This window comes from Nerophis ophidion, linkage group LG26 (assembly GCF_033978795.1).
Source record: "Nerophis ophidion isolate RoL-2023_Sa linkage group LG26, RoL_Noph_v1.0, whole genome shotgun sequence".
NCBI classification, from domain to species: Eukaryota; Metazoa; Chordata; class Actinopteri; order Syngnathiformes; family Syngnathidae; genus Nerophis; species Nerophis ophidion.
Window position 1 is genome coordinate 933,584 of NC_084636.1, and position 15,192 is coordinate 948,775.

At 44.3% G+C, this 15,192-nt stretch overlaps 1 protein-coding gene across 3 annotated transcripts in view; it reads left to right on the forward strand.

Moving 5' to 3' along the window:
- Window positions 1-6,492: 6,492 nt before the first annotated feature.
- The window catches only part of scinla (scinderin like a), a 17,130-nt gene continuing 8,430 nt past the window's right edge, over window positions 6,493-15,192 (forward strand). The window contains exons 1-6 of one of the 3 annotated variants that reach the window (XM_061888572.1): window positions 6,633-6,659; window positions 6,726-6,854; window positions 6,990-7,182; window positions 7,238-7,392; window positions 11,084-11,245; window positions 11,321-11,470. In XM_061888572.1, the coding sequence (XP_061744556.1) occupies window positions 7,002-7,182; window positions 7,238-7,392; window positions 11,084-11,245; window positions 11,321-11,470 (648 nt within the window). In that variant the 5' untranslated portion in view covers window positions 6,633-6,659; window positions 6,726-6,854; window positions 6,990-7,001. Of the gene's footprint in view, window positions 6,660-6,725; window positions 6,855-6,989; window positions 7,183-7,237; window positions 7,393-11,083; window positions 11,246-11,320; window positions 11,471-15,192 lie in introns of all 3 variants that reach the window. The other 2 variants (XM_061888573.1, XM_061888571.1) reach the window with 2 other exon arrangements.

Genomic DNA, 15,192 nt, shown 5'->3' on the forward strand with positions numbered 1-15,192 from the left:
GCGCATTTTACTATTGCTGCTATTGCTGATGGTGATGTCATCTTTAGGAAGTGCAGGTTGACTTTACGGGCAGCACGGTGGCAGTGGGGTTAGTGCGTCTGCCTCACAATACGAAGGTCCTGAGTAATCCTGGGTTCAATCCCAGGCTCGGGATCTTTCTGTGTGGGTTCTACTCCGGCTTCCTCCCACCTCCAAAGACATGCACCTGGGGATAGGCCCCTCCCACCTCCAAAGACATGCACCTGGGGATAGGCCCCTCCCACCTCCAAAGACATGCACCTGGGGATAGGCCCCTCCCACCTCCAAAGACATGCACTTGGGGATAGGCCCCTCCCACCTCCAAAGACATGCAGCCGGGGATAAGCCCCTCCCACCTCCAAAGACAGGCACCTGGGGATAGGCCCCTCCCACCTCCAAAGACAGGCACCTGGGGATAGGCCCCTCCCACCTCCAAAGACATGCACCTGGGGATAGGCCCCTCCCACCTCCAAAGACATGCACCTGGGGATAGGCCCCTCCCACCTCCAAAGACATGCACTTGGGGATAGGCCCCTCCCACCTCCAAAGACATGCAGCCGGGGATAAGCCCCTCCCACCTCCAAAGACAGGCACCTGGGGATAGGCCCCTCCCACCTCCAAAGACAGGCACCTGGGGATAGGCCCCTCCCACCTCCAAAGACATGCACCTGGGGATAGGCCACTCCCACCTCCAAAGACATGCACCTGGGGATAGGCCCCTCCCACCTCCAAAGACATGCACCTGGGGATAGGCCCCTCCCACCTCCAAAGACATGCAGCTGGGGATAGGCCCCTCCCACCTCCAAAGACAGGCACCTGGGGATAGGCCCCTCCCACCTCCAAAGACAGGCACCTGGGGATAGGCCCCTCCCACCTCCAAAGACATGCACCTGGGGATAGGCCCCTCCCACCTCCAAAGACATGCACCTGGGGATAGGTTGATGGGTAACACTAAATGGTGTGTGTGTTGTCTGTCTATCTGTATTGAACATGCGATGAGGTAGCGACTTGTCCAGGTTGTACACCGCCTTCCGCCCAAATGCAGCTGAGATAGGCTCCAGCGACCCCGAACAGGACAAGCGGTAGAAAAAGTATGGATGGATGGTTGACTTTAATTGGAAGGTAGAATCATGGGTTTTTTTCTTGCATTGCGACGCCTCCAGATGCTCACCATGGCAACCAGCATTTACAGGTGGAACTCCAAAAATGTGAATATCGTGCAATAGTCCATTCATGACAGCCATAATTGTGAAACTAATATGTGATAGGAAATTATAACATACAAAGTGAAATATGTCCAGCTTTTGTTTATTATTCAATGATCATGGTGTACAGTTTTTGAAACTCCCAAATCCTCAAACCTTTTCAATTTGAGGTTTTCATGACCATAATCATCATAGTTATACTGTACATAGAAAATATATACAGTACAGGTCAAAAGTTTGAACACACCTTCTCATTCAATCTTTATGTCCATGACTATTTACATTGTAGATAGTCACATTAAAAGTATCAATGAACACAAGTGGAGTTATCTACTTAACAAAAAAAGGGTGAAATAAGTGAAAACATGTTTTGTATTCTAGTTTCTTCAAAATAGCCACCTTTTGCTCTGATTACTGCTTTGCACACTCTTGGCATTCTCTCCATGAGCTTGAAGAGGTAGTCACCTGAAATGTTTTTCACTTCACAGGTGTCATAGTTTTGATGTGACAATCTACTATGTAAATAGTCAGGAAAATACAGAAAACACATTGGATGTGTCCAAACTGTTGGCCTGTACTGTACATGTTGCAAAAGGGAAGAAAACACACACACACACACTTTTGTTGTTGACAATAACAAAACATGGCACGGCACTGAGGGATATGTAGGTAAAACACTACCTTTGAGGGGATCACACTTAAGAATAACTCAACTTAATACCATCTAAAAATTGTTTAAAATAAATAAAATACAAATAATACATTAATAAGTTAATACACATTGTAAATTGAGAGAATAACAGTATTAAGATGAAAATCAACACACTCAATAATATAAAAACAGGAGAGTTTAGCATGATGAGTAAAAAAGCTGATTAAAAATCATTTTCTCTAGCCTTTTTTTACATTCTGCAGTCCTGAGGTTCTCTGGCCAGCTGTTCCACACCTGGGGGCCGTAGTGGCTCAATACTGCCTGCCATGGATCTTTGTATTTACTAAAGATGAAAGGCCAGTGCCAGATCCACCAGGGTTGATACGGTACAAGCAGGTCAGACAGACAAGAAGGCGCAAGGTCCTCAAGACCTTTAAAAAATAATACCACAACCTAAAAATCGACCCTGAAGCGGACGGGGAGCCAATGCAGCAACTTTAAAACTGGTGTAATGTGCTCTATTACTTTCTCTTTTTAAATCGAATTGCTGGAATTAACAAACCTTTGCACGATATTCTAATTGTTTGACTTTCATGCCTGTCCACACACCTGAAAAACCAGCGGCAGGATGCATTTCCTGTTTTCCAGGGCGACCTGCTGGACACGCGGTTCTTGTCTCCTACTTCCAAAGGGCCCACTGCCCAGTTGTTTCCAGCACTTCCTGCTAGAAACAGCCTAACAAGTTCATTGAGGTTCTTTTAATGACAATGTCCCGGCAGTTTAATAACAATCTTTGAGTTGGACCTCACAGTGGACTGGAGATCGACCCGTATGTTTTTTTTCTGGGCCGATACCGATTATTAGCAGTCAAGGAGGCCCATAACCCATATTTGGAGCCCATATTCATTTGCAGTAAAATATATTTACAAAATACAGGAAAAACGCACTGTCCAAAAAATTTATAAAAACAAAAATATAGAGGTGCACGGCAGAAAGTGTAGTTAAAGAAAAAGCAAGGCCAGCAACACTCATGTCCTTCCCATCATTTGAATACAAAGTGCACAGGTGCTACCAAACACAGAGCACTTTCCACAATGTGCCACTTTCACTGTCTCATCACCACAAAAGTTCACAAATAGACAAAATGGAAAATTATTCTAAGTAAATCAAAGACTCAGTGCAGCATCATAGGAAATTAAATAAAGCAATAAAAAAAATATATTTTTTTTTCTTTAGGTAAAATATATTTAAACATGAATAATATGCGTAAGTTAACAGCTGGACAAGGTTTTTAGAACTAGGTCACACCAGCAGCGACATAGTAATATAGCGCTAATTCAGCACCAAACCATCAGGGAATTCCACAAACACATTTATGATCTGTCTAAGAAGAACACGGACATGTCCATTTGTCAGGTTCAAACACTGATGGCCTCTATTAATCAGACAAGAAGCAAGGAATCATGCAGAGACAGAGTTCAATAGAGCTCATGAGGAGACAGGTGTTTTGGCTGTACTCTAGTTACAGATCCAAACTATGTTCTAAAAAATCAAGCCCGCATGCCTCCTCTATTTATTAGGAAACTCCCTATTACATCACTGTGGCTAAGGGAAAGGGGATTGACTCGACAACTCCACTTAGACACAATATATGATTATACAAAAATGCAAACATGTTGACACTTGGTGCTATCGCCCGGTGTCTGATTTGTCTGGTCCCGTAACCCAATTTTGGGCCTTGGCAGTCAGCAGGCCGAGTCTGGACACAACACTGATAAAAACAACTGGCTATCTTTCAGATTACCAGCTTGCATAGATACAAAAATACCACTTCAGCACAATTAACAATCATTTATATCAACAGCCCTTAAGCATAAAGTTATGGTGATAATATATACACCATTATTCTAACACCATTTCAAAATATAGGAAATCTCCTTGGAAAATTGGTGAAAATATGGGATTTTTCTCCATCCCAATAATGGAGTGGGTGTTACAGAAAGTGGCTTCACGGTGGCAGAGGGGTTAGTGCGTCTGTCCCACAATACAAAGGTCCTGAGTAGTCCTGGGTTCAATCCCGGGCTCGGGATCTTTCTGTGTGGAGTTTGCATGTTCTCCCCGTGAATGCGTGGGTTCTACTCCGGGTACTCCGGCTTCCTCCCACCTCCAAAGACATGCACCTGGGGATAGGTCCCTCCCACCTCCAGAGACAAGCACCTGGGGATAGGCCCCTCCCACCTCCAAAGACATGCACCTGGGGATAGGCCCCTCCCACCTCCAAAGGCATGCACCTGGGGATAGGCCCCTCCCACCTCCAAAGACATGCACCTGGGGATAGGCCCCTCCCACCTCCAAAGACATGCACCTGGGGATAGGCCCCTCCCACCTCCAAAGACATGCACCTGGGGATAGGCCCCTCCCACCTCCAAAGACATGCACCTGGGGATAGGCCCCTCCCACCTCCAAAGACATGCACCTGGGGATAGGTCCCTCCCACCTCCAGAGACAAGCACCTGGGGATAGGCCCCTCCCACCTCCAAAGACATGCACCTGGGGATAGGCCCCTCCCACCTCCAAAGACATGCACCTGGGGATAGGCCCCTCCCACCTCCAAAGGCATGCACCTGGGGATAGGCCCCTCCCACCTCCAAAGACATGCACCTGGGGATAGGCCCCTCCCACCTCCAAAGGCATGCACCTGGGGATAGGCCCCTCCCACCTCCAAAGGCATGCACCTGGGGTAGGCCCCTCCCACCTCCAAAGACATGCACCTGGGGATAGGCCCCTCCCACCTCCAAAGGCATGCACCTGGGGATAGGCCCCTCCCACCTCCAAAGGCATGCACCTGGGGATAGGCCCCTCCCACCTCCAAAGACATGCACCTGGGGATAGGTTGATTGGCAACACTAAATGGTCCCTAGTGTGTGAATGTTGTCTGTCTATCTGTGTTGGCCCTGTGATGAGGTGGTGACTTGTCCAGGTGTACGAAGCCTTCCTCCCGATTGTAGCTGAGATAGGCACCAGCGCCCCCCGCGACCCAAAGGGAATAAGCGGTAGAAAATGGATGTATGGTGTTACAGAAAGTATGAGAATGTGTGAGCTGCTGCCTGCTCTTCTTATATAATAAGTCTCCTTTTTCTCCCAAAAAATGTACACAAAATCCGGACGTTTGGCAAAGATATCTTTTCTGTCGTCTTCATGTCCATCCATTTCTGTCCCATTTTTCCATGAGTGTCAAACACATTTTAGCTCAGGGGCCGCATGGAGGAAAATCTATTCCCAACCGCTAAAGTCATGGCATAATAACATCAAAATAAAGACAACTTCGGATTGTTTTCTTTGTCTTACTTTAGCCAAAAATAGAACAAACACGTTGTGAAAATATTACAATACAATTATATACAAAACTAGTGGCAGCGGTAAAGTTTAGATCCATGAAGGAAAGAAGAAAGTGAATGAATGTTTATAACTGAATACATTTACATTTGCAGAAACATTTATTTTATTTTGTAGCCTTTTTTTTAATGAATGAAGTAAGGTTTATGACAACCTTTTTCCAAAAGACAATATGTAATGTGAGATATAACATTTGTTTTCAAAACGCCTACAAAAAAGTGTGACCCCAAAAATGTACTGTGGGACCCCATTTTTATGACTTGATGGGGTCCCTGGGACCCCGTTGAGAAAATTCCTAGCGCCACCACTGATGGAGTATTGGTGCGTGCAGAACAGCAGCAGTTTGTAATAATAATCAAATCTCATTCATTGGCGGGCCTTGACCTTGACACATAGGCGTTATTCCATCAAAACACAGAGCACAAAACTCGCCGCTGTCCTTTATTGAACCCCCGCCCCCCCCCCCCCCCTCCAAGGCTTGTTGAGCGGGTGCCATCACTGCAGTCGCGAAAACAAACCGGAACCAGGAAGACAGAAGGACAAAAACTGGATTTCCCGGCAAAAAAATGGGAGTTGTGGTGGGGGAAAAAAGGAAACTTTTCTCAAGCAAGGCAGAAGGTGCTTGAGCAGTGGTTATTTCTATCTACTTCACTGGTATTTATTGTATCTACTGGTGTCCTTGTCAAACTGTTGAAAATGAATCCTTTTAAAAAAGCCAACATAAAGGTCAAAATGCCAATCATCGGCCAAGCGGGGTAATGGGTGGATCTTTGCAGTGGACCGGGGACAGAACCTTGGAGAAGTCCTCCATGAGAACGAGAGGTTAGTGAGTGGCTTGAGCAGCATTCTTGTGAAAGCTGCCAGTGGCGGCGCTCCAAACCAGTCGTCGCAGAAAACGCCCTCCGCACTTTTGCAGCACACAGACGGGTTTGTTCTGGTCCGCTCAAGTTGGGACAAGACTTTGTGCTCAGCCATGTGTGTGCGTGTTGCATTGTGTTCCCACTTCACAATCAGGAAAAATGTGCTGACTGGGCCGGCCGCCGCAGGAGCGAGGTTGATGCGAGGCGACACGGCTTTGCTGCTGTCTGCACACGCCAACAACGCCGTAGTGAACACAATCCAAGCAAGGCCACATGCCGCACCCTGAGGTGTGTGCGTGACAGGTGCCTTGAGGGACGCCGCTGAAGAAGGGAAGTCAAAAGCGCCAGCACGTCAATCACACCTTTGTTGTTTTTTCAGAGCGCAAACAAGCTTTGTCTTTGTGGAATGAAGGGGGCGTGTCCATGCAAGGAGGGCGGGGTCACTGCCCTACCTTATAAGAGTGCTGGGCGTCAGGCAGACGCTGGAGTTGGACACAAAGACACTTCCTGTGTGACAACTTCTTGCAGGTAAGTGGGCTTCGTTCTTCCTGGCTGAGACTCTTTCAACACCTTTGTCCTTCTTCCTGCTGAAAGTCACTCTTTTGGATTTGAGAAGGTAGGCGTCAGGGAATGTAACATAAGCTCAAAGCAAGAAGAAAGGCGCCATCCCATAATAGCCTTTGTAATAATAGCAGGAACAAAAGTCAGGTGGGACACGCCCAGGTGAGCCATGACTTATTTAACAGCTCTTCTCTTTTATTCTTTTCTCTTCCACACTTCTACTTACTTTTTCCCAGGCGAGATCTCCAAAAACCTCTTTTGGGCTCGAAACCTGCCAATAACTTGTTTTTGCATCAGGACCCGAAGAAGATGGCAGCCCACAAAGAGTTTGAGGCGGCGGGGAAGAAGCCGGGCCTTCAGGTGTGGCGCGTGGAGAAGATGGACCTGAAGCCCGTCCCGCCTGAGCTCCACGGGAACTTCTACACGGGAGACTCCTACATTGTCCTGCACACCACCGCGGGGCCGTCTTACTACGTCCACACCTGGATCGGTACGGGCGCCACACACCCCGGGGACGCACTTGTACTTGACTTGTGTTTGTGCAGGCGCCGAGACCTCCCAGGACGAGAAAGGGGCCGCCGCCATCTTCATGACCCAGCTGGACGGCGCCCTGGGCGGCGCCCCCATTCAGTTCACCGAGTTCCAGAACTATGAGTCCGTTTACTTCATGCGCTACTTCAAGAGGGGCATCAAATACCAGGTGACCCCACGCATGCATGCTGCCTCCAAATATCTTTGTTTGTCGTCAAGCTTTTCAATCTGGCCCGCCCAAATAATTAGTTTAGATGTTTAAGATGTAAAGTGTAGCTGCCATTATGATGTGCACTCATCTTTTATAATCACCCTTACACTAAGTCTTCAACTATACTAAGTAGAATAGAATAGAATGAACTTTATTGTCATTATATTTGCATATAACGAGATTAAAGACTCCAACTTAAGGTGCGGTAGTGGGAACAAATATGGGGTGAAATAAATGACATAAGAGGTAATAAAGGAAAAACTAACAATTGAAATAAACAGACTACTATCCAATAAAAATAATAAGCAATTCTGTACAATATACAAAACACTATAGAAGCACAAAATACAAATACTGTACAATATACAGAACAAGACAGGAGTACCAAAGTAATAAATAAAAAATCAATGACGGACGTATTGCACTCGAAGTCTTTACATGCTTGGAATCTGCATCATATACTACTTACTATGGTCAACTAACTACTTACTATGCTCATCTAACTACTTACTATGCTCATCTAACTACTTACTATGGTCAACTAACTACTTACTATGCTCATCTAACTACTTACTATGCTCATCTAACTACTTACTATGCTCATCTAACTACTTACTATGCTCATCTAACTACTTACTATGCTCATCTAACTACTTACTATGCTCATCTAACTACTTACTATGCTCATCTAACTACTTACTATGACCATCTAACTACTTACTATGCTCATCTAACTACTTACTATGCTCATCTAACTACTTACTATGCTCATCTAACTACTTACTATGCTCATCTAACTACTTACTATGCTCATCTAACTACTTACTATGCTCATCTAACTACTTACTATGCTCATCTAACTACTTACTATGCTCATCTAACTACTTACTATGCTCATCTAACTACTTACTATGCTCATCTAACTACTTACTATGCTCATCTAACTACTTACTATGCTCATCTAACTACTTACTATGCTCATCTAACTACTTACTATGCTCATCTAACTACTTACTATGCTCATCTAACTACTTACTATGCTCATCTAACTACTTACTATGCTCATCTAACTACTTACTATGCTCATCTGACTACTTACTATGCTCATCTAACTACTTACTATGGTCAACTAATGACTTACTATGGTCATGTAATTAGTGACTATGGTCATGTAATGAGTTGCTATGTAATTATTAATGTAAGTAATAAGTAATGAATGTAAGTCAGAGCAGGTGAGACGAGGCACCAAGCAGTGTTTCCACAGAGTGTGAAATGTGGGTGTCAGGGACCGACGTGGAAGGAGATTTTTACAACAAAGTTGTGCAGCTTAGTGATATATCACATATATCACATTGTAGGTGGGGTTTCTGTTTTTTCGGGTTCATATTTGGCTGTGTTTGTTGCACTTTTGTTGCGTTTGGTTTGATTGTAAAATATGTGGATGTGACCTTCATATGTTGTCAATATTCAGTGTTTTATGCTTCATAGATAATATTGTAACATTCTTTATTTTCATGTACATTCATGGTGTCTCATTCAGTAAAAACAAAAAAAATTCCTTTCTGTTTCAGGCGGTCTGTCATAACATTTTTAGCTTTCAATCAGACATTATTGTGAGGTTTTGTGTTAGTGTTCCTAAAAGTCAGCTATATATTTTTTCCTTAAATTTGGCTTCCAGAGTCCAAATAATTGCACTTTACAGTCGTTTATTTTGAGCTTCTTTATCTAACGGGCAAATGGTTACCTGAAAGTCAGCGTGGGTTGTTGTCAATGATCTGAACTTAATTTTGCTTAAAAAAAACCCACAATACTTTATATAAAAGTCTTACCAGGGTTTGAACAATAAATGATGTACATTCAAGTAAAACACAAACAAATGTTTGTGGATGACATTCTGACATGAAATTGCATCGCGTAAAAATATCCGGATCTTTTTTTAGGTAAACTTAAATGATGTAAACAAGTAGTTTACTCTGATTAATCACGATTAATCCAAATGCACAAAGTGTGATTCACCTAAAAAAAATTTGGGGGACCATTTGACAGCACTAATATTAATATATTATTAGTATTATTACCAAGGCTGTCAAAGGACTAAGAACTTTATGCAGAATAATAACAGGGTTAAGTCACAGAGTGTTACATTTGGCATGAGCTAAAAATAAGTTAGCATACATTAATCAGGTGATTAATTGGAATGAATGTTTTCCTTTTAAGGGTGCAGGAAAAAATAGATTCACATCTGAATTGCGATTCTTATTTATACTGATTCTAATTCGAGTCATGATTTTTAAAAATCTATTTAAAAATTAAATAAATATGTGTGTGTCTATATGTATGTATACATATACATACATATATATTTATATATATACATATATAAATATATATATATAATATATATGTATATATGTATATGTATGTATACATACATATATATTTATATGTATACATATATATATATATATATATATATGTCTTGATTGGATTATCCAGAGAATAGTGCTCGATAGCGTGGTAGAGCACAATATGTAGGTGTGGGAAAAAATCACAAGACTACTTCATCGACAGAGATGAAGTAGTCTTGTGATTTTTTCCCACACCTACATATATAATATATATATATATATATATATATATAGTACATATGTATACATATACATGCACGTATGTATGTATGTATATATACTGTTTTGATTGATTGATACTTTTATTAGTAGATTGCACAGTACAGTACATATTCCGTACAATTGACCACTAAATGGTAACACCCCAATAAGTTTTTCAACTTGTTTAATTCGGGGTCCACGTTAATCAATTCATGGTACAAATATATACTATCAACATAATACAGTCATCACACAAGTTAATCATCATAGTATGTACATTGAATTATTTACATTATTTACAATCCGGGGGGTGGGATGAGGAGCTTTGGTTGATATCAGAACTTCAGTCATCAACAATTGCATCAACAGAGAAATGTGGACATTGAAACAGTGTAGGTCTTATTTAGTAGGATATGTACAGGCAGCAGAGAACATAGTGAGTTCACATAGCATAAGAACAACTGTATGTACTACCTGAAGGAGTGTTTCCAACCTGTAATCTTTTTGGAAAAAGTTTCCTTATAATAAAGTTATGATCAGCTGAGGAATCAGAATAAGATGGAATCTTTAGGTGCTGAAAGAGTCACATGCCTAGTAAATTTCTAGGGGTGCACCAACAAATTCATCCATCCATCCATTTTCTACCGCTTATTCCCTTTGGGGTAGCGGGGGCCGCTGGTGCCTATCTCAGCTACAATCGGGCAAAAGGCGGGGTACACCCTGGACAAGTCGCCACCTCATGGCAGACCACCAAATTCATTCACATCCGAATTGTGATTATTTATGGATTTTCAAAAATCCACTATAAGAATTTTTAGTATCTATTTTTAAAAAGACTTGTTGAGGCCATGTTCATGCAACTAGAAGGAGCTTTTCTTACCTAGAACCTGTTTGGAAAGAGTTTTGTTCTAATTCTGATAGCCAATAATACATCATGAGAATGGCCACCCAGGAATGGGAGTGGGATGAAAGTGTTGTGTGTCCATCATTTCTACAGCCCCACCCTAGTCATCCCCATCATCACTTCCTTTCTGCTTCAGAAAGGGGGCGTGGCATCAGGCTTCAAGCAGGTGGTCACAAACGACGTCAACGTCAAGCGTCTGCTGAAGGTGAAAGGTCGGCACCAGATCCGCGCCACAGAGATGGACTTGTCCTGGACGAGCTTCAACAAAGGAGACTGTTTCATCATCGACTTGGGCAAGGTGAGGAGGTGGGGGGGGGGGCTTCTCTGGATCCCCGCTGACTTTCCGTGTGTCCCCCGCTGGCGTGATGGACAGGACATCTTCCACTGGGCAGGAAGTGAGAGCAACCACTACGAGCGCCTGAAGGCCACGCAGGTGGCCTGCGACATTCGCGACAACGAGCGTCGAGGGCGAGCGACGCTGCACCTGATCAACGAGGGATCGGAGCCTGAACTTGTCCTCCAGGTGACATCATCCTGTGCAGCTTTTCAAATGTAATATTAGGATCAGGGCATCAAGTCTCAATTGTGCAAAGTGCTTACTTCACTTGACTTTGTCCTTCTACATCTTTAAGCCACATGTCCTCTGCAGCAGTTGTACTTTGCACCGCTGCCTCATGCAGCCATCAGCCCAGAGAGTGACTTGCTCATTAAGCAGGGCTTCAAACGCCGTCATCGGGACAGATTTAACGTATTTCCTTCAATTGCCGCCGGGCATATAGTATGTGCCTGCCTTCAATTACCGTCACGTCACGAGTGACATCATTTTCATAAGGGAGGAGGCTGATTTCAATACCAATAATTTGAAATCGCATAAAGGGAAGAAGATTAAGAGCTATTCAGTAGGATTTAAGGTCCAATCTATTGAATATGCTAAAAAGAACAGTAAGCAGCTATGTTTTATTAATATACTTGTGGAGCCGACGGTCCGACAGACAGGCAAGGCACGCTGGTGTTGGCGGCGTGGGAATTCGGTGCTCTCTCCCTCGTCACGTGACGAGTTTCCAAAGAGTAAATAGAGCACGAGCATACCAGTCACTTCCTGCTACCGGCATACAACTACAATTGATTGGACTGTGGCGGTCACGTGACTAGGAAGCGTGCAAAGAGTAAATTGAAAGTCAAGAGCCTAATAGTCTCCACAAATGTATAAATGTATTTGACACATGCGCTACACAAAGGTAAGACCATAATAACATTTTTTTATTAAATTTGCTTTTCATGATGGTACCCTTACATCACACTCAAATTTTTACTGCATGCCTTTGGTAAGCGCAGGAGTGAGAAGAGGTTTTAAAATAATTAGCGCATACTTACTTTTACCACATGCCTTTGGTAAGCGCAGGAGTGAGAAGAGGTTTTAAAATAATTAGCGCATGCTTACTTTTATCACATGCCTTTGGTAAGTGCAGGAGTGAGAAGAGGTTTTAAAATAATTAGCGCATGCTTACTTTTATCACTTGCCTTTGGTAAGCGCAGGAGTGAGAAGAGGTTTTAAAATAATTAGCGCATGCTTACTTTTATCACATGCCTTTGGTAAGTGCAGGAGTGAGAAGAGGTTTTGAATGAATTAGCGCCCCGGCGGCAATTCAAGGAAATACAGTATGCTTGTATTTCTAAAACAACCCTATTATTTACATTATTATACAAGCTGAACTTTTTCCCTTAATATATATACTGTCTAAACAACACGTGCTTTCTCAAAGTTTTTGACAATTTTTGGAGTTTTGTTTACTTTTTCAATGAGTGCCAAAGCCGCATTGCAGTTTTGAGTGAACATGATTGCAGTTGGAGATAGCCAACGCTTTCATTTCCTCTTAAACCTTCTCTTATAAAATTCCAACATTATTTGGGATGTAAACACATGACTATTGAACATATTAGATGAACTGATTTCAGTTGTTGATTTAGTCTTTGTTTATTGTTCACACACTAGGAAAGGAATTCACATGGCCCCATTCGGCGCAATATACCTGACGCATGAAACGTGACAAATTGGGAAGCGCCAAATGGCAGTAAGGAGTTGAATATCTTAAAAAAGTATGTTGTGGCAATTCCAATTTTTGACCACACTCATATGTTATGGAGAGTGGCGCTTTCCATCTTTTTCAGCATACTGCCTTGCAAAATAATGAACCCCCCTCTTCTTTCTCTCACGATCCACCCAGGAATGGGGCCATATGAATTCCTTCCTTTCATACTCTAGGTGAATATTTACAGTAAATACAAATCGTTACATAAATTGTAAAATGGCATTAATACATTATTTCCTCAAATGTAATTATTAACGTAGTAGAAGTGCAATTTCTGATGTGCACAATCTACTACTGGTGGCCAAAGAGCAATTACATAAAAGTAGTCATTCTCTAACACAAAAGTACCACCTCAGAAAACATTTGCTTCTTTAAGGGGCAACATTAGACTGCAGTAGCTTAGTAGGCCTAAGTATTTATTAAAAACAAGGCAGACGTTTTAGATTTATTGGTCCCCGTTGGGGAAATTCATTTTCACTACCGTACATTTCATCAATAGACATTACCAACAAAAATAACAAAATAAATCATACATGACCAACACATTTACAGGCTTGTCAGACAGGTCAGCCGGGGCTGCTGTTTAGGGCGGCTATAGCTGCAGGGATGAGGCTGTTTAGGGCGGCTATAGCTGCAGGGATGAGGCTGTTTAGGGCGGCTATAGCTGCAGGGATGAGGCTGTTTAGGGCGGCTATAGCTGCAGGGATGAGGCTGTTTAGGGCGGCTATAGCTGCAGGGATGAGGCTGTTTAGGGTGGCTATAGTTGCAGGGATGAGGCTGTTTAGGGTGGCTATAGCTGCAGGGACGAGGCTGTTTAGGGCGGCTATAACTGCAGGGATGAGGCTGTTTAGGGCGGCTATAGCTGCAGGGATGAGGCTGTTTAGGGTGGCTATAGCTGCAGGGATGAGGCTGTTCAGGGCGGCTATAGCTGCAGGGACGAGGCTGTTTAGGGTGGCTATAGCTGCAGGGACGAGGCTGTTTAGGGCGGCTATAGCTGCAGGGATGAGGCTGTTTAGGGCGGCTATAGCTGCAGGGACGAGGCTGTTTAGGGCGGCTATAGCTGCAGGGACGAGGCTGTTTAGGGCGGCTATAGCTGCAGGGACGAGGCTGTTTAGGGTGGCTATAGCTGCAGGGACGAGGCTGTTTAGGGCGGCTATAGCTGCAGGGACGAGGCTGTTTAGGGCGGCTATAACTGCAGGGACGAGGCTGTTCAGGGCGGCTATAGCTGCAGGGACGAGGCTGTTCAGGGCGGCTATATCTGCAGGGAGGAGGCTGTTTAGGGTGGCTATAGTTGCAGGGACGAGGCTGTTTAGGGTGGCTATAGCTGCAGGGACGGGGCTGTTTAGTGTGGCTATAGTTGCAGGGACAAGGCTGTTTAGGGTGGCTATAGCTGCAGGGATGAGGCTGTGTAGGGCGGCTATAGCTGCAGGGACGAGGCTGTTTAGTGTGGCTATAGCTGCAGGGATGAGGCTGTTTAGTGCGGCTATAGCTGCAGGGACGAGGCTGTTTAGGGCGGCTATAGCTGCAGGGACGAGGCTGTTTAGGGTGGCTATAGCTGCAGGGATGAGGCTGTTTAGAGCGGCTATAGCTGCAGGGACGAGGCTGTTTAGGGCGGCTATAGCTGCAGGGACGAGGCTGTTTAGGGCGGCTATAGCTGCAGGGATGAGGCTGTTTAGGTTGGCTATAGCTGCAGGGATGAGGCTGTTTAGGGCGGCTATAGCTGCAGGGACGAGGCTGTTTAGTGCGGATATAGCTGCAGGGACGAGGATGTTTAGGGCGGCTATAGCTGCAGTGATGAGGCTGTTTAGGGTGGCTATAGCTGCAGGGACGAGGCTGTTTAGTGCGGATATAGCTGCAGGGACGAGGATGTTTAGGGCGGCTATAGCTGCAGGGATGAGGCTGTTTAGGGCGGCTATAGCTGCAGGGACGAGGCTGTTTAGGGCGGCTATAGCTGCAGGGACGAGGCTGTTTAGGGCGGCTATAACTGCAGGGACGAGGCTGTTTAGGGCGGCTATAGCTGCAGGGATGAGGCTGTTTAGTGCGGCTATAGCTGCAGGGATGAGGTTGTTTAGGGTGGCTATAGCTGCAGGGATGAGGCTGTTTAGGGTGGCTATAGCTGCAGGGATGAGGCTGTTTAGTGCGGCTATAGCTGCAG